At 41.0% G+C, this 20,112-nt stretch overlaps 1 protein-coding gene across 3 annotated transcripts; it reads left to right on the forward strand.

Annotated features, from left to right (window-relative positions):
* Positions 1 to 1,343: 1,343 nt before the first annotated feature.
* Positions 1,344 to 19,742, forward strand: LOC101851021. Of its 3 annotated transcripts, none has more exons than XM_005093574.3 (6): positions 1,344 to 1,608; positions 7,227 to 7,411; positions 8,036 to 8,189; positions 9,475 to 9,678; positions 16,292 to 16,447; positions 17,553 to 19,742. In XM_005093574.3, the coding sequence occupies exons 2-6, from the start codon at positions 7,228 to 7,230 to the stop codon at positions 19,144 to 19,146; spliced, it is 2,292 nt and encodes a 763-aa protein (XP_005093631.1). In that variant the 5' UTR covers positions 1,344 to 1,608; position 7,227; the 3' UTR covers positions 19,147 to 19,742. The 3 variants fall into 3 exon arrangements, with proteins under 3 accessions (XP_005093631.1, XP_005093632.1, XP_005093633.1); XM_005093575.3 differs by having other exon boundaries at positions 7,265 to 7,411; XM_005093576.3 differs by lacking the exon at positions 7,227 to 7,411 and having other exon boundaries at positions 1,345 to 1,608.
* Positions 19,743 to 20,112: the final 370 nt, after the last annotated feature.

Genomic DNA, 20,112 nt, shown 5'->3' on the forward strand with positions numbered 1-20,112 from the left:
GGGGGGTGACAAACTTATCATTTTGTGCTTTACAAAAGTGTCTGTTGGTAAAGACCTGCCCACACTATATTCTTCATTATCACGCAGTCATAGTACTAATGTTTCAGTATGCGCGGTCAGGTTAGCTATGCTATCCTGCAAAACATAGGAGGTCTACAATTTTTGTTTGCAAATGAAAAACAAACCAACAGAAAAAAGCCCAAAACATCTTTAAAAAGAACAACAAACAAATCACACACCATAACCCCCCTCCACCGATTAAATGGTTAAGCGTTTCATTTTTTAAACTTTAGCTTCAAACGTTTTACTGTTTAAAACCACTATGATATTATGTGCTGTACATATCTGCACAATTATAAGATTATTAGTGCTGTATTTGAACAATCATTGCATAAGGTAAGCTACTAGAAGAGAGTAGATTCATGGACCAAAATAGAAGGTTTTTATGAGACTTACTGATAAAACTAAATGAAAAATGTAAACACCTGATCATGAAAATCTTCCTCTTAAAAACAGAAGTATTATGAAGGTCAGCAGAAACCCAGGGAAACTCAACATATCCTTATTGACGGAACACAGCTCCAATAAGTAGAGGAATTTAGATATTATTTGGGAAGCATTTTCACACAAGATGGGCGTATGGACAACACAAAAAAAAAATAGAAACAAGAACTATGAAGGCAAATGCATTGACCTACCAGCTAGCACTCCTGCTCCGTCACAAGAACATCCCAACCAAAGTGAAATTCCAACTCATCAATAGCATCTTCATACATGTACTAACATTAACATGCCAGTGCCATACATGGTCTCTAAACAAGGCACAAAAAAAGAAAAATCAATGCAAGCGAAATGAGATGTCTCCGCAAAACCACCAACGTCACCAGAAGAGACCGCATTATTAGAAACGAAACCATACGTCTACAAACTGGAATTCCACCAGTAGTGAAATTCGTAGATCGTCAAAGAGTCAAAGTCAAATGGTTTGGACATCTAACCAGAATTTAATGCCCCAGAAACAACTAGCGGCTAGAACTTACAGCACCCGAGAATCCAGCTTCAAATCAAGAGGAAGACCCAGAAAGACCTGACTGGATGGGGTTTAAAAGTAAAAGGTCCTGGAACAACATATCTATCACAGACGCTACACACACCTAGCACAGAACCGAAACTTGCACCTCCCTTCGACCTCCTAAGGATACCAGAGGAAGGAAATAGTAACAAGTAAAATGTCTGACCAAACAAGTGCATTGCACATGGTTCTATTTTTTAACATCACGATTCATTTGAGATTTCATTATACATGTACAATTTTCACACACTGCAAGACATTATATTCGACACACAAACATCGAACTATTATTTCTTGAATGGCCTTTGCACAACGCAGCTATTATGGAAAGCAGTCTAAAATAGAGGCAAAGATTCGAAATTAGCGATACAAGAATACGACGAGTGAAGACTCTTTTTGTCTACTGCTAGGACTGGAATTTTCTCCGCCGTCTGCCTGACCCGCTTCCTGCCTGACAAACAGCAGCAGAGTCCGAGACAAAACTACAGAATTATAATACTGACAAACGTTGACGAAACTGGAGGCAAGGATACTAGGTAAATTTTAACTTTATTATTCTCTGTAAGACTTAGAACTGTCTTAGAATGACGGAGCGGTTTAAACATGTAATAATTATAATGTAATGGTTATATGTTCACGGCACTGCGCCCTGAATAAAGTTATAAACAGGCGCTGTTGAGGACATGCAACTAAACGTAGAATGACGCAAACTATTTTTAGGTAAGGCGGCCATCTTATGTGACGTCAGACCGGGATACCCCTCCGATCACGTGACTTCATGATCTAAACATAGCCAACCACATGGCATCAAAGATCGTTTATACCTACCATGGCCATGGCACAACGTTTGGTGCGATGTTTTTCTAGGAGAAGTACCGGTAATGTGATATGATGCGGAGATCCGATGATGCTGCTGCTTATCGCTTCTGCGCATTGTTTATCCTTGATCGATCAATCCTTCGTCGTTTTCCCTTACACTGAGCTCTGGGTCAGAGCTCGCCTGTGTAAGGGAAAACGATGAACTCTTAATTACGCAACAACACATTAGATATACAATGTATTTGTGACAAAAATGTATACGCCTACCAAGATGTTTCAATGGTGTCCGGGCAAGACTTGGGTGCGACCTTGTGTTAGCGTGTGACGGCCGGTGATATACGAGTGTAAACAAACGAACGTTCCAGCGCTCTCGAGTTGAAAGCGTGCAATTTTGTCTGCGGGCAGTGAGTGTGTGTGTGTGTGTGTGTGTGTGTGTGTGTGTGTGTGTGTGTGAGAGAGAGAGAGAGAGAGAGAGAGAGAGAGAGAGAGAGAGAGAGAGAGAGAGAGAGGAAGAGAGAGAGAGAAGTTAGAGGGGGGGGGGAGAAAAAAAGAGAGAGAGAGAGAAAGAGGGAGGGAGTGACAGACAGACAAAGGCAGAACAGAGAAAAATAGAGAGAGGGGGGGGGAGAGAAAGAAAAAAGGAAAGAGCAAGGTGAGAGAGAGACAGACTGACAGAAAGAGAGAGAGAGGGGGGGTATTTGTTATTATAATAAGAATAATTGATTCCCGTCGTTTTCTCTCTCACGGCTGTTCAACTCGCCCGGAAATCGCTCAATGCCACCCATGTGTTGGTCATTAAATCCGCTGTCAGCCGTGCTCACTACCGTGACACCAGCGACCTGCCCCCGCCTGCCCGCGTAATGCATTTCCTCCAAATTATGGTGTCATTCCCACCCCGATATCTCCAAATCTAAAGATGTGATATCACTATATGACCCACCATTTTAAAGTTCAGCATTCCTCCTACTAGACGATATAACTTTGGTCAATCTCAGTTTACAACCTTGATTTTATTGGACTATGTTCTCCAAGGCGCGTTTCTATGGAATCGGATTCGTTTTTCAGTGTTATTTGAATTTAAACGCCAATAACTTTGTAAATTCACCATCAGTTTCAATTCTTTTTTCGAAATCTAGTAGGGATAGGTATACTGTACAAATTGTGCAAGTTTCAACTTTGTGTCATTTTCCTGTGGTTTTAATTTTTTTTTAAATTACATACGTTCCTCAAGACGGGTTTCTATCAAGTCGGGTTCCTTTTTCAGTGTTAATTGAATGTAAACTCCGATAACTTTGTAAATTCACCATCAGTTTCAAATCTTTTTTACAAATCTAGTAGGGATAGGTATACTGTACAAATGCAATGGCGGTGGGTAGTGAAGGGCTCACGGGCTTGAGCCCCTACCCCCTCCCCAACCACCACCCTCAACTCTATCCCAAAGTAAATGAAAGTTTCTCCATAATGAAATAAGCAGTTGAAACCGTTCTGACCGCACGCAATGAACACAGAGCGAACAACCTGGTGGCTTGCTCGCTTATCCAACCACTGTTGTCCCCGCTTACAACTATAGTAACCCAGCAGCCAATCAAATGTCTTTAGGGCTCAGCAAAGATGAGCCCTTTTCCCACAGTCCGTCCTTAATGAAACTCTTCTTGTAAAAAGGTAGAAGACTGGGAAAAAATAACACTGTACCGAGGGCTCACGCTCTCCTAGCCCTGACAATGGGGTGAAAGTTTACGACACATTTTCCCCTACTGACACAGATACCTATGCGCTCATTGGTTCTTTGTTGGGTGCGTTCAACTTTCTCGACTACACGGCCTAATCTAGCTCATATAAGTATTATGTTTGAAGTGCTGTGTGTGCAAGTTTGTGTTTGTGCTGCTGAGATTTAACAGTTATAACTTTTTCATCACACGAAAACTAATTAGAAGAGGAAATTTGGAGGTGAATCGGTTTTGTCCCCACCATCAACAAGAATTTAACTAAGAACAAAGAGATTGAAAACAAAGGCAACTCTTCTCGTTTGAATGGTTCTCAAACTGCCGTGGCTCACCGTGAGTAGGGAAAAATCATCACTGATTAATTCTTATTGCTTGCTATTTGGTGGTAAATAACTGGAAGAAACCTAAGCCCCACCCAGATTTTGGTCCACCCACTGCCACTGTACAAATGGTGTAAGTTTCAACTTTGTGTCGTTTTTCTGTGATTTTTTCTTCTTTAAAATGATATAGACGTCTTTTGTTCAGTGTTCACAAGATATTTTTTTTTGGTGTGTTTTGTTTCAAATTTAGATCTAGCACCTCTTAAAATGTAATAATAATTATATAGTGTATTTACCAATATTGTGACAGAGGCTTAAATGCAGTTATAAGTGCTGACACCCTGACTGGTGATACCCACGGTCCTAGAGTGATACGTTTTTATCAAGAGTCGTCACATGTGACAGCTGGACTTGGGGAACTGAGGACATATTGTGAAAAGCTGTGAATCTCCTCTCAAGACTTAATATCTTTGCTTTAGGCAACGACACACAGATGCAGCCAAGTGAGTTGGAAACTTTACTCAATTTCTGACCCAATATCTTAGAATTGTCAAAATCGACAGCAGCTACCATGTTCAAGTTTAATGAAATAAATCATGACCCTCTATCAATGTTTAAATGTGTATCCACTTTTCTTTCTTCGTCATCTCGTATTTCTTTATCTTAATTAGTTGCATGATTGCTCTAAGAAATATATCAGATGATGCTTATTCAAAGTATACGGTTTTATGCACAGTTGGTGTTGTAGTTTGGGCTTAGTCGCAGTTTAAACAAAGCTGAAAACTGTTGCGATAACATTTTCATGGTGAATCTGTCAGTCAGGTAAAATTCCTCGCGCTGACCTCTTGACCAGTTGGTGATGGCTGGTTCGAGTTACGCTGAGCGTCGGGGCGCTGCGGGGTGCCGGTAGAACTAAAGTACTGCTCGTGAACAGCCGTGCTCTGCATCGGTTCCGAGGCTGACCCGGTGCTCTACAGTCATTATTGTACACATTTTATGACCAGTCCCATCTTCAGAATCCCACTTTCTGTTTCCCATCTCTCACCTCTTGTTTCCCATGTACCGTATCCAATTTTTCCTTTCCCATATCCCGGCTTTAATTCTGTAAGGGCGCTTCGTTTTCTTTCATCTCATGGGATGGAACCCTTGAAGCTGGCCAAAATATTAAATATACATCACTGTCGTCACTGACTAAAACCGGCCGACTTTTACCGGCAGTGAACGCTCCCATGTACATAGCCTCAACAGCAAACTGCATTCAGGGTGCAGACTACGTTCATGACGCAGTGAACGTACAGACATTGAGGCTATACCCTTGTTTATTTAAACAGTATGGATAGAACACACATTGTTCCGGCTTTTAGTAGTAGAATCTAGATCTAGAATCTATACCTAGATCTACATCAAGATCAGTAGATCTACTGTGAATTGAATGCAGATGACATAATCATAAAAATTTATAATTCATAATTGATAATGCATGTCATGTAAAACAAATAAAGGGTAGAGAAGAGTTCAGAAGTAGATTAAAAAAATAAGTAGGAGAATGCTAATGAGGCTACTGCATGTTACGACAGGTGTTTCAGTTGCAACGAAGAGGCTATTACTATTCAGACTCGAGTCTGAATAGCCTCCTCTATGGCTATTCGGACTCAAACTCCAATGCGCATTATTTTCTGACCTTTGTTCCCTTTGGAAGGGTTTTAACTTTGCTCTTCTTAATTTCTAAGTGGACTTCAAATTGATCAAGGATTTTGTTTAGGGGCTCTCGTGGCCTAGAGGTTAAGGTGTTCACCTCTCAATTAAAGGTCCCGGGTCCGAATCCGGGTAGCGACAGAAATTTTCTTCTCTAAAATTGTCTCCTTTCACTTCCTTTCCTGCTCTTTAGCAATGTTCTGTTCCGTCGTCTGCTTTCGTCTCCACTTTGTTTCCCCCCCCCCCTCACCTCCTTTGCCCCCTCCTCTGGGCTCCTGACTCTTTCTGCAGCCTTTCTACAGCTACTCCTTGGCTCTTTACTGCTGTCTTTCAGCTGCATCCCTGATCTTATGGTAGGAAAGATCTACACCTAGCCTTCTCGGACAAGGGCAAAAAATCTCGGAGGTCTCGTGTGCAAGTTGCACCCGTTAAAGATCCTTTGGTGATCCAAAATCGATTAGAGTAGGCTTTGGCGGCTACCCAAGCAAAATAAAAAATTTCCTACAAACTGAAACTGTTTACTGTGTCCCGTGCTGTCATATGACCTTATGCAGTTGCGAGCGCCTTAAAACACTTGTCCCCTCCCCTCCTCCCTCCCCCCACCCCCCAAAAAAAAGATTGTAGAAACTGAGGAAAGCCATAGTCAAATTGCCTGTGTGCTTCACATCCGCTACCTGCATTGAAGTTTGAATCCGAAGTGCCATGGGAGGCTATTCAGACTCTCGAGTCAGAATAGCCGCTGCCTTCTGTTAAAGTTAGTGTAACTGGATTATTGTATAAAATTAATATTGTTATTAAGATTCTAGTTAGTTTTATTGTGTTAGTAAGAGTTTGACAGCACTTGCAACATGATTAGGTCATATATGTGCTGAGACTAGAGGCTAGAGGTGTAACAAGAGAGTAACATAGACAAAATAGGAAAAGAGATATGAATGATAGATGGTAGGAAAGAAGGAGCAATCTACACTAGAGCACTCGCAAATTCACCCTCTGAGATTCTGATCAAAGTTCTAAGTATAGAGGTCTTTGTAAACACACTGCAAACTACTGTGCCTGTAGCATGAAATCGTAATGCTACACTAAAACTGAAACTAAGGTAAATGCTGTATTGTAATGCACAAGCACATTTTATCCATAATTTTGTTTATCTAGTAAATATAGCTTGTTGCTGACAGCTGCAACCTCTGAATGGTGTAGAAGAAGGTAACTGTTATGGGATAAAGAATGACAATGTGAGGTATGTGGGAACATATGCCTGGCATAGCATGTAGGTATGTTTGTGTTCAGAAAACCAAAGTGTAAGAAGAAGGAAAAGGTAACTTTTATATGCATGCTCTTTCTAGTTGCTGTTGAACATGAGGATGAAATCAAGCATTGTTTGGAAATGTCTTAACTGTAGAGAATAAATTCATTCAAATGTGTTTAGTTTCTATCAGGATAAAGGTGACCTCTCAGCTTTTGGTTTAAGTTTTCGATGATGTCTTTCATATTTGTTCATACTATCAAATCAAACCAAGACCTTTACAGTGCAGTACTTTGCTCTGTATTAAAATTTGTTTTTTGTTTTTTCTAAATGTTATACATTTTTTAAATCAGAATGGATTCTGCATGTCATGGTCGAGTCCTGCTTGTAGGTGATGGAGACTTTTCCTTCACTGTATCATTGCTGAAACTTTCGACGCTGCAACCATCACAAGTTATTTCATCAAACATTGAGACTCCTGCAACCATTCAGCAACATAAATTAGCTTCTGACAACATGAAGGCCATACAAGACTTGGGTAAGAACTCCCGTGATGAAGCTATAGAGAATGGATATCTTCATTATTGTCTTTCTCACCCTGGGTCAGGATGTAAGCCAGGAACAAACACTTTCCACCTTTCCCTTTAGAAAATGCATGCTGAGGAACATTTCACACCTTTCAAGTGAGTTATGTATTTTGATATTGATATTCAAGACTAGTTGCTTGGAGTGGTCCTGTTGCTGTTGCCCTTCCTGCCATAATTTGAATGAAAATATTGCCTCTTGTTGCATCGTTTGTCACAGTTAAAGGTACCTGTACTACAAGCAGGATAAATATTCTGTTTTTCATTCTTAGACAGTTATAGGAAGTTTCTGGCTGTTTTTATCAGAAAACAAATTAATTTGGTTGATAGATGATATATTATTTTTGCTGAATGAGATGAAATAATAAGTGATTTGCCTTATTGTTATTTGATTTCCTGGATATTCAGGCAGTCATTATTTTTATATCATGGATAGCATGCTTTTTCCCCTGTGATTTAGCATTGTATTAAGTTTTAACACTGTAATTGCTGAGCTTTTGTGGAAGCCCTTCCACACTCATGTTCCTGTAACACTGACAAGATTTTCCCTGCATTTCTTTCCTTATGTTCTGATCCAGGTGGACTGGTGCTCTTGGAGACAGATGCAAGAGAACTTCATACCCACCCAATCATCTCCCAATACAAGTATGCAAGGATCATTTTCAACTTCCCTTTGGCTGATCGACACAATATTAAAAAGAACAGAGCTCTCTTGGCTGATTTCTTTGCAAGGTCAGTAACCGAGTAATGTAGCAGCCTTGAACAAAATAAATATGGTAAGTGTTTTTGAAGTCAGTGGTGTTTGATTGACTTCTTTTTGGCAAGACATTCACTCATTCAAAGTTTGTACTATGTAATGTACGTTAATTGAATTAGTATGAATGACATTTCTGATTTGCGGTAAAGTTTAATTCACCCTACTTTGCCTGCAATAAGTTAAGTGTTATATCATGTAGGCCAGCAGAATAATGCTCTTCAATGTAAATGATTTACTATACACGTGTGAGAAGTTTACTTTTGTGTAACATCCCAACCTTTCTTTCTTTCTTCCATCTTCTTTACGCAATCTGTAGGACTGTGAAATTAGCTTTTATTAAGTTCTGTCACATTAAAATTGTACAAAAAGGATTTTTTTTAAAAACTTTGTTTCCTCTGAATTGTGAGCAAGGAAAGATTGGAATCTCTGAGGCTGTGTCAGAATGTTTGGAACCATGTCAGAGTCTTTGAAGATACTTGAATAATTTAGATGAGCCATAGAATGTGCTCAATTAAAACTGGTACATTGTCTTGCTGAAAAGTTAAGTCTAAAAAAAACCCAGGATTCCAAGGCCACAGACCACTGCTATGAATATGTGTCAAATGTGTTTAGAATGTACGTTGTCAGAGGCCCATCCAGGTCACTTATCAATCTGCCATGTGCATGATTGTTTAGCTAATCTGAGACAAAAATTAATGAGACTTTAAATGGAACCTCATGGTACCACTCATCTAATTTTTTATTTTATTTTCAATGTAGGGTGTTTTTGCCACTATAGAAACAATTTCGATCATTTAGAAGGAAGTTTTGACCCTGCTTGTCCGGGCCAGCCTGGGTCGAGAGGGATACAATGTCCCAATAGAAGAACCGAGATTTTTTTAAAAAAATTTCGCTGTGCGAGAATTGAACTCAGGTGTTCTGCATGTGATGGTGAAACACGTCACCGATACACCACAGATGCCGGTCCACTCATTTTGTCCCTCTGTGCATTTAGTAGTGGTTAAGTAAGTACAATTAATATCAGGTTGTTTGTTTGTTTGTTTGCACCAACATATGCCTTATGTAGAAGGAGTTTTACTTTAGTCTCAAAAGATGCTGTTTGAAAATATTTCATTTGCAGCAGTGGTGCATTGAACATAATGTCCTGATTGTTCAGATTTTTTTTTGTCTGCAAGGAGAGTGTTACATTTTTTGGGGATACTATTGTGTCAAGTGAATGTGCAAAATATTTAGTTGGATGTGATTCCTTATATTCCTCAGTTGTGCCAGCATTCTCTCTGAAGACGGCCAGATTATGGTGACCTTGTGCAAAGGTCAAGGTGGCACACCTGCTGACAACCCAATGAGGTCATGGCATGACAGCTGGCAGGTTGTTGCCATGGCAACAAATTCTGGTTTCTTGCTGACAGATGTCATGTTGTTTGACGCCACCAAGTACCCAGAATACCACAGTGTTGGATTCAGGTAATTATTAATTTGTAAGAAAACTGACAGTAGAGCAATTGTGCTTCAATGATAATTGTTATCTCACTACCATTTGTACATTGAGTTTTCCCTGTATTTAACTCTCCATGTCCGTAGAGGATTTTCGTTCTGACCGAAGCCTCCCAGGGACTGATCCTATACAGCAGTAGGGTGGTTTACAAAAGTCTATATAACTTTCAATCTACTACGCCCACATCAATACATTTGGTATGTTTGTGTTCAGAAATGAAAGTTGCATTTATTGGTGTTCATTTTAGATGCCTTCATTGAAGAATAATAATTGACTATTGAAGTAAATGGCCATTAGCAAAAAAATAATTGCAATATTACATAACACTGTTCACAAAAATAGGGGTGTAACTTTATAAAACTTGAACACAGAGCCAAAGTAAAAGAAGCAAAAATGTTGATATACATTCTAGGATTACATTCATGGTGGCTGTAGCTTCTTTGAAGCCCATTCTTTTGAAATACACCAAAATAATAAAATGTATCAGAACCCACATTCGGCATGAAAAGTGTAAACACAACTAGATCTAGATCTAGATTTCTATATATAGGCCTACACACTTTGTTATACAATAAATCAAAGGCTTACATTTATAGTTTTGTTTGAATATACCTAAATATGAAAACTGTGTCTTTATGCACGTTTTCAAAGTAATTTTGAGTAACTATTTGAAGTTTCCAGGTGTAAGATGAGATGTACAATAACCACATATAAAAAAGTCACATTCACATAGACATAGATAGGCCTACATATTACGATGAACTAACCTGAATAGTGCCTCAACAAGATCCAACATCTAGATTCTAGATCTAGATTTATAATATCGAAATGGAATGAAAACTTTGTCTCAGTATAATCCAAACAAGAAAACTGTCACTAGAATTATTTCAGGAGCAATCTCCAGCCATGATAATCTCCCTAACCAACACAAACAAATTATACACAAAAAAATCAGCTGTTTGGAAACAAGCCATCAAATCTAGCAAACGCGCCCGCACAAACGCTACAAAATGAAAGTACAAACAGAAAAAGACCTATTTTCGGCATTTGCGACCATAATTTCGGTTGATGTCGTGAAATATTAGTTTCGGGTGTATTTAATGAGGGTTAGTGTAACGAGCCGGTGTCAGCGGCTCGCCGGCCAAACCCACTTCGCGCCGAGCCGCTGCCACCGGCTCACCGGACATGAAGAGTTAAGAATAGAATAGATAGCCGAAATTGTTTAAGGCCGATACTGCACCTAGACAAGTATGTCTTTAGACCATTTAGTTAATTTTGTCACAGAATTTAACTTCCACTTGAGCCGTACCGCACTAAGACGCAAGCGTCTTAAGACTTTGATATTAACAAGTCTTTTTGAGCATGGAATTGACAGAGGTAGCATATATATGTGCTCTAATGTTTTCAATCAGACGAAAGAAACATAAAAAAAAGATTTTAGATTCATCCATTTACCAGTTAACGATTACTGAAAGGGCAGTTTTATCTCTTACAGACTAATCTTTCAAAGCTCTATTGTACAGCAAAGGTTTGCCTTCAACTACACTTATTAATTTCTCAGTCCAATTAACATCAACATTGATGATTAATTTAAAAAATATTTGCTGATGGTCCTTGTTCGATGTGCACAGAATGTAGTATGGCGTAAAAACAATCAGATGCATGTGTTGGTGAAAAAAACTCTGCATGTCATCAAAACACTCATCAAATGGATGTATTCATGTGTAGGTGTATGGAACTCGGCGTGTCGTCAAATTTCAGGGCAGATTTATCTTAGTGCGGTAGACTGCTCTGTCCTCTTACTGGCTCAAACCAATCTTTAATCAGACTTGTCATGGGGATCAAGGACTAGTGATGGGTCTCATTTAAATATTGAGAAATGCCTAAGCGTCTCACACAGCATCTCCCAGTCCAGCCGACCGTACCTACCGGTGGTGGTCCCTGTTCTCACTGATATGGCTCTGGCGAATGGCGAGTTGTTGGCGCCTACAGACCACCCCCCGTTTCCTAGAGGGGTCAAAACAACAGGATGGGAGCAGGTTTAGCCCCATAAGGTGCGGGAGGCAGAACCCACCAATGTGTGGTAGACGCTATACTCCTCACTAACACACCCCTACTCTCCCTTGATTGGGTGTCTTATCTGCCTAACACTTTTACTGCTCTTTATCAACACGCCCACTGTGGCTGAGAAGATACCAGATGGTTTGAGAATGTTTGGGTGCAGGGAATGGACTGAGTGGAATGCCTGACTTGCCTTCTGACCGTGGACATATTAATAAAGGCACATCGACCCAGGACGTGATGACCCAATGGCTTTCCCACTTGGCTGAAACCTCATGCAAGAGTAGACAATTATAGCCAGTAGCCATTGGTGGTGGGGAATGGGCAACGTGAACCCTACCGGAGCTACACAGTCACAGGGGAGTTATGTCTTTCCAGTCTCATGAAAACCCCTTGTACCCTCCTGCCCTCAACATGAATGGCCTCTTCTCAGGGTGGGCAGGCAGTCCACAGACACCCCAGTTCACAATGCCATTACACAAAGAAAGAAACTACATGCAAGTTTGGACGACACCTCGTTAAACAAGGTCTGCTGGGCAGCGCAATCACCAGGCTGCTCTGAGTGACAAGTCAGCTACTGGTGATACACACAGAAACAGTGTTAAACCAGCATGGAAAAGCTCTTGGCCTGAGAAGGGTGCCAATTACATCCCCAACCAGAAGAAGAGTTCCCTCAACCTTTTGCAACTCAACATTTGTGGTTTGAGGAACAAGAAAACAGAACTCCTCAAAGTCCTGAAGGACAGGTAGATTCATGTTGTCCTCCTTCAAGAAACCCTACACAAAGGCACGGACCTGAACCTCACAGGATACACCAGTTACACCTGCACATGCACAGGATGCCACGGTGTAGTCACTTACCTGCGAAACGATTTTCAGGGATATGTCGTACACTTATCATCTGCCCAACCAACGGATATCCAGAAAGCCACCCTATGGAACATTGGTAGGAGGTACACTCTTTACAATGTTTACAACCCCCCACTGACAACATGCGACTTGTCTGATCTACAAGCAGCCTACTATGAAAAAAACCTTTAATTTGTGCGGGTGACTTCAATGGCCTCTCTCCTGAAAGGGGCTACTTCAACTATAACAGCACAGGCTGGAAGATTGAGTAGCTATGTGAAACCAGCAACCTATCTGTGTGACAAGATGTCAACTCTACTCCTACCTTTCTTCACAGAGCCCACTTGACTCTCAGCTGGCCTGATCTCACCATCTGCTCATCTGACATTAAAAACTCCTGTCACATCGAAGTGATTGATGACATAGGAAGTGATCACAGGCCTATCTTTACACAGATCACCTCCCCACCTGCATTGAACCACCCTAGAGAGGACTCAATGGAACTTTAAGAAAGCCAAATGGGCAGAATACGAAAAGACCTCGGACGGATTGCTCTCTAGCATAGCAGAAAGATAAGATGCTGATCTTTTTAATGAACAAGTCACAAAAAATATTCTTAAAGCTGCATCTCAGCACATTCCACGGAGATGCCAAAGAAATTTCAAACCCTTTTGGAGTCAAGTAATCCAGACTGCTGTAGCAGAAAGACAGAGAGCCAGACAGTCATTGGAAAAATCACCATCTCCAATAACCAAAACACACTACAACAAGACCTGCACTCAGGTGAAAGTGACAGTAAAAAAAGCCGAAAAAGAGAAATGGACTCAAACCTGCAAAGGTCTTGAACTTTGCCACAATGGAACAAAGGCTTTGTCCCTTGTCAGCGACCTGTCGGGAGAAAGACAGAAAAGTAACCCCAAACCTTTTTTCCTTCCAGGCAGCACCATCACTGAAGACCAGAAGAAAGCCGAACATTTTAATCGGTATTTCACCTCTGTAAACAGGGCAAGCAGACTTCCCGAGGCTGATAGACTCCTCATAAACAGGGCTAAGCATAAAGAAAAAGCCCCTACTGTGAACAACTCGCTTTTTGAAGAGGATTATAGCATGGTGGGACTCAGTCAGGCCCTCAAAAAGCTAAAGGAAAAGAAAGCCTCAGGACCAAACAAAATACACAACGAAATGCAGTGCAACCTTGGTGCTAAAGGAAAAGAAGTTCTTCTTTCCCTAATAAATACCACATGGAGAACGAGTGGAATACAAAAGTCTACCCATGAAAAGCAAAGTGGAGAACTTAAAGATCAAGGCAACAAAAAAGACTCCAACTTTTAAAGAAACTCGCAAGCAGTTCATGGAGATCAGACAAACAAACTCTGAGAGCTCTATACCTTAATTATGTCCGATCTTCCCTGGAATACAGTAAAAGCCTACTCACTATGTGCTGTAAAACTACTTGCAACACCCTTGACAAGGTCCAGAACAATGCCCTTCGTTTCATAAATGGTGGCATGAGATCCACACCTACCGGCGCATGTGAAATCCTTTCAAACGTTGAACCCCTGGGAATCCGCAGAGATTAAGCATTTTTGGAGATATAAGAAAGAACCAAAAGAATGTGCCCCAACCACCCAATCAGGAAATTAGTAGAAACATGGGAACCAAAGAAACGAATTCTACAAAAGTCAATCGTGCATCACATCACAGAGCTAATTGAGAGTCACCATCTACCACACAACAGAAAAGAAACCAAAAGAGTCAACCAAAACATCCCTCCCCACCTTTCTTTTAAAAAGCCAATCATTACAACATCTTTCAGAGACAACAGCACAAAATTTGAGACCTAGTGACGCTGATGCTTGCATCACTTCTAACAACCGACAGCATTTCAGATGACTGGATACACGTCTATACTGATGGCACAGCATTCAAAGGCACAACCAAAGCCGGATATGGAATACAAGTACAGTACCCAGATGGAAGTTCCAGTGAGATCTCTGTAGCCTGTGGAGAGAAATGCAGCAACTATGATGCAAAAATGATGGCAATTGAAACAGCACTATACCATTTCTGCACAGTTTTTGACACTCATCCTGGAAAAGCACAGAGTATTGTGATTTTTCACTGACTTGCTATCAGTCTTGCAAGCGATAGAAAATAACCATCTTCTAAACCAAGATTTGACATATATATATATACTGTTTGGCTCCCATCATCTGATAACATTCTGTGGCATCAACCTAGTAATGCAGTGGATCCCCGGACACTCAAACATACCTGGAAATGACAGGGCAGACACTCTTGCCAAACGAGAATCTGGAAATAGGAACAACCCAACATTCCCACTTTCATACAACACTGAAAAACAAATAATTAAAAGCAACAACAAACAAGATTGGATAAACAGATAGGCCCTGGGAAAGACAGGTAGAGCAGTTTTCAAACATATGACCATAACAAAACGGAATGACAATATCAACCACCTACAGATAAAGTAACAGACCATGATCTTCCGCCTACGACAGAACAAATACAGCTGACTTCCACTTGAAAAGAAAAAATCCAAAACTTCCCCCAATGTGTCCCTTGTGTGACTTTATATATGAGACTGGACCATCATCTGTTCCTTTGCACATCCCTGAATGACATCAGAGCTACCCTTCTCCCTCCGAGACCTAATATTGACTCCACACTCTATGGAACATTACAGCAGCTGCAGAAACCCTGCACTTATTACTATATAGCATTGGACAGAAGGGTGAGAGCTCAGCTGTTGCTGGATCGATAACAACAACAACAACAGACTTGCCGTACTCGGTTTGTGCCCGGTTACAACTTTCCATGAATCAAATGTTGTGTCTAAGTAGTGTGGTAGGGTTCGTATTCCATGGTTCACAAGTCTCTAAAACACAGGCTTTAGTCTGTCTAAAGACAGATTTGTTTAGGTGCAGTATAGGCCTAGGGCGGCCACCCATCGTTAAGGAGAAAAGCAGTTGTCTTAGTCAGGTGGACGTCTCGGACAGTATCATTATATTTTTTTTTAAACACAAAGGGCAAAAGTGGGCACTTGGCATTTGCTTAGGTGACAGGCAGCTGTTGGAGCAGATTCGACTGCATCTCTTTTTTTCATGTTTATCTCTATTTTTTGTGGTTGAAGATTATAAAATTAGAATACCGATATTTCATTTCTTCACCAAGATCATTTCCTGCCCTAATTTAAAAATTTTTTTCTTGTATTCCTGATCCTGTGGCCTTTATTTCGTAGAATCTTTTTATTTATCCTTTCCCACTTGAACAGGGGAGTGACTACAAGAAATCTTTATTACAGTCAAAGTATGAAATACAGTTGAGTCCTCTTGAACAGAAATCTGCAGGACCACCATTTATTCAGTTTAGCTATGTTTTTAGTTTAGAGAGATTGTTCAAAGCAAACAAACAAATCGGGGGGGGGGGGGGGGGGGGTCTTTCGGTTTACTGCTCTTTTTAGATTAATCCTGTTGTTCGGTTAAGTGGACTCTACAACTGGGTAGCTGGGTATTAAAGTTTATTTTTTAAAACAACTTAATGACTGAATTTCTTTTACTTTAATGAGTGAAAAATTTTGCTGCCGGATCTCTGGTCTACTCCTAATTATGATCTTGCTAGTCTGATTCCTTTTTTAAAAAAATTTTGCAGGTTCCAAGACAAAAGTTTCAATACTGGCGGAGGCCTGACCCATGTGTTTGAGCGAGCACCTTTGGTGGAAGTTGGGGAGGCAGTTGCTCGGACCTCTATCCTGTGTGGAGATGTCGCTTACTCATGCTCAAGCTATATAGCTGACAGGAGAAAGAGGTTTGTTGGCTGGTCATTATGAACTTAATTTCAAAGGTTTGACATCCTCAGGATGTATTGACTTTAAAGGTGATACGAGACATTAATGATAATATAGAATCTAGGAGACAGAACCAGTTGTAGTGAAGGGAAAGAATAACTAGTGATTTGGATCAGCTTTTATGAGGCAAGTAAACACTTTGACTGCATGAACGGAACAAGTGACTGAGTAGATTGAAAAAACGAGTTGCGATTGAACCACTCAGCAGTATCAGTGTGCATGCAATATGTAAATTTTGTCATGTGCTTGTCCATACCAGATTAAAAATCTGTTGTACAGTAAAAGTGAACTCGTTAGACTCTCTGGATTCTTACACAGTAGGCCAATCTTTGCTAATTTCTTTTTCTGCAGTTTCTTCTCATACCTTTCAGTTTACACTTTCCAGAGAGGGACTTAAGACTACCTTTTATTCATATTACATGGTCTTCCAAAATTTTCACCTTTTTTGTCTCCTTGCTGTTATCGTCACTACTGAGCTCCTGGCCCAACTGTTGAAGTAGAGGGAACAAGAGCAAAGAAAACAATTTAAATTCTCACTGGCTGTCTCTCATGTACGTCTGAGCATAGATAGATGCTCACATTTTTGTGCTTGTTCACCATGCTGGTTTGCAGTGGGTCTACAGTTATCACTTCACTCTTTTTAGAGTGTGGAAAAAGAAAAAGTGGGTCGAAAGCGTTACTGTTTTGCATAGATATATCTTTCTGAATAAGTTCTAGTGCAGGGGTGTGCAACATTTTTCGTGGGTGGGCCAATTTCAGTTACGGGAACGACAATCAGGGCCAGTCACCATCAAAGTATCTAATGTAATAACAACTAGTGTATTGAATTATAAAATATAAAACCATTTAGCGAGGGCCACACTGACTGGCCTGGCAAGTGAGATTGTGGCCCCTCTGTCCGCCTGTTGCACATCCCTGTTCTAGTGACTGATTCTACTCAATCAGTCTGTCAAATCCTTCTCTCTTGTAAGACCTTTTTGAACTGCAATCTCATAAACCTTAGCTCAAAAGAACTATTGTACGAGAGTAGAAATAAAGGTAAAATTCATTCTTATTTGGTCACAGGAATCTTCTTCATGAGGCCAACAACCCTGTGTCCCTGGTCTGCCGGGTTCTGAAGCAGACGGTGTCTCAGAACTTGGAGCTGGATTGTAAAGATGTTGAGGATGATTTTCTCTTCGTGAAAGGTCACAGATCTAGAGCGGTGGTCAACTTGTGTCAGCCTTGTGCAGGGTCGTCCACCTTGACAGGAAGCTCGGCTCGACAGCTGGATGTTGATGATGAGGGCACTGTCGAGCAGAAGACCGTAAAGGAAAAGAAAGAAGAATTTAATGTGACTTTACAGAACAAAGAGAAGTTGAGTTCCAACACTTTGGCGCATGGTATCGTTCAAGATAAGACAACTCCAACAGAAAGACTTCATGAGCATCATGATGATGTAAGTACCACGTTTTCGCAACTGGGCTTGATTTTGCCGTCAGAACCAGAAGCTGTGTACAGTGCAATAAAACGCACTCCCAAGAGCTGTCAGGGTGCCGACGGAGACAGTGCATGTCAGGAAGGTGTACATGAGCTCTCTGGTGATGCAGAAATGAAATCTGAGACTTTGGAGGAGGACCCAAGCCAGCGAGTGTTCCATCTCAGAACTTCCCTGCTCGAAGTAGCTGGAGACTTATGGTCTCACAGTGTCGCTGACAGCTCCAGTGTCGGGACAGCCTCTAGTGTGTTGGGTACTGACGGTAGTGTTGGTCAGGGCAGGGGCAAATGTGTGGCCTTCACAGGGCAGTGCTACCAACCTTGTGACGTCCGTCCTGGCCATTTGCCTGTCACACACGAACTGTTGATGATTCATGGTCCCGGTGGAGTAGTGGAGCGTAGCACCTTATTTGATTCTCCCAAAGATTCCTCTTGCACTGATGGTCATTCGAGTCCTCCAAATGAAACACTTGCAACCTATTCCTCATTTGACAAGGACAAACTGATTCCTGATTCAGTTCTCAGTAAAGTAATTGCAGCTTGCAATACCTCCAGTCTCTGCTCAGACTGGTGTTTTGAAGTGAGACCTGCAGATCAGACATGTGAAGTACTTATTGAGAGCTTAGATAGTGTGACAGACCTCAAGACGGTACAACTAAGAAGACAATGTCGGGAAGACGACACAGAGAAATTTGACAAGACAGTGTGCACTGTTGGCTTACTTTGTTCTGCCGATGTGTGCGGACAAAAATGTGAGATCTGTTTGTTAAGTCTGGACAACATTGCTGGTGCGGTCTGCAGTTTACCGAACTCACGATTGCTGTGGTCACTGAGGGATAAATTTACCCAACAGTTTCATGCATCAGGCTTCCCTCATGTGTATCAACCTTTCAGTCTTTTCCCAATGAAACTCGTTCATGATCTCAGTTTTTGGTTGAAGGATTCGGAAGAAACTGTGGATGAATATGAGTTGGCGGATGCTGTCCGCTGTGTGGCTGGAGACTTTGTGGTGAGAGTGCAGCTCATCGATACTTACCAGGACCAAGAGTCGGGTCAACGCAGTCGCTGTTACCGCCTCCACTTCCTCTCTCACGACCAGGCCCTCCCTTATCTAACTTCATGGAAACTACAAAGTTTGATCCGAATGGAGGTGGCTCGCAGAATGGGGGTCACTCTGAGGTAAAGACCGGAGGTGCAGATTTTCTGCATAAATCCGGAAATCTGAATTCCTGTAATTGATCGGTTTATATCTGACATCAGTGGATCGTCATGAAAACAGTCTTGATGCAAGTTGTATTAGACAATGTTATTCCTTAAATTTTGAGTCCTTGTGCGAGTGTTTCCTTGGGGCCTGAAAATTTCTGGATTTTTTTTTTGGTAGCTAGTTATCACCTCTACAAGTTCTTGATGCAGTCATAGATACATGCAGGGGGATGGTCGTCTGGATGAAGTCAGAGGTACGCACTGGAGGATAGGGGGCTATAGATGAATCTACACCAGAGGATAGAAGCAAAAAGATGTAGATCAAGTCACAGATTCTCATTAAAAGATGGTGGTCATTCTGTGCTAAAGTCCTTGAATTTGTAGCTACACAATTTACTGATACCCAATGTTTCAAGCAGTTGTTACTTTAGTGAGGATGGACATCGGTGGACATAAGGGACATTGTGTAAGATAAGAATAGTTTAAGTCAATTCTGAACTGTTATACTTCTCCTTAAAGTGCAATGTCTTGAACTGAAATAAATTGAGCAAAGTAAGATGCTCAGAAACAGTAAAAGGTTTAGTCATTTTTTCAAGAGACTTGTGCAAAAAGCAACCTTTTTGAAAAGTTGATTTACATAGAGTCTGATGCTCTGTTTGTGAAGTTATGCCTTGTGTTACAACCTGCTTGTTTCCAGTGCATAAATGTATATTAGTCGAACTTGCTCTACGGACCACCTCTACTATCAATCACCCCCCCCCCCCACCCCCCAACTCTCTTGTATTTTTTTCCTTTATTATAATGACAGTCCAAGAAGACAGCTTGTTTAAAATGATCACTTTTCTCCTTGACAGTTGGTGTTCATCTTGGACAGGTTCCACTGTATATATATATAAAAATATGTGTGGCATCATAGTGAAATCAGGCCGCAAAATAATGAAATTGA

The sequence above is a fragment of the Aplysia californica genome, unplaced genomic scaffold (genome assembly GCF_000002075.1).
Source record: "Aplysia californica isolate F4 #8 unplaced genomic scaffold, AplCal3.0 scaffold00066, whole genome shotgun sequence".
Lineage (NCBI taxonomy): Eukaryota > Metazoa > Mollusca > Gastropoda > Aplysiida > Aplysiidae > Aplysia > Aplysia californica.

Excerpts from the sequence above, each read along its gene's own strand:
- LOC101851021 (XM_005093574.3), top strand. The coding sequence starts at position 7,228 with ATGGATTCTGCATGTCATGGTCGAGTCCTGCTTGTAGGTGATGGAGAC. Across the intron at positions 7,412-8,035 it reads GAAGGCCATACAAGACTTGG|GTGGACTGGTGCTCTTGGAG; the intron begins GTAAGAACTCCC and ends GTTCTGATCCAG. Across the intron at positions 8,190-9,474 it reads TTGGCTGATTTCTTTGCAAG|TTGTGCCAGCATTCTCTCTG; the intron begins GTCAGTAACCGA and ends TATATTCCTCAG.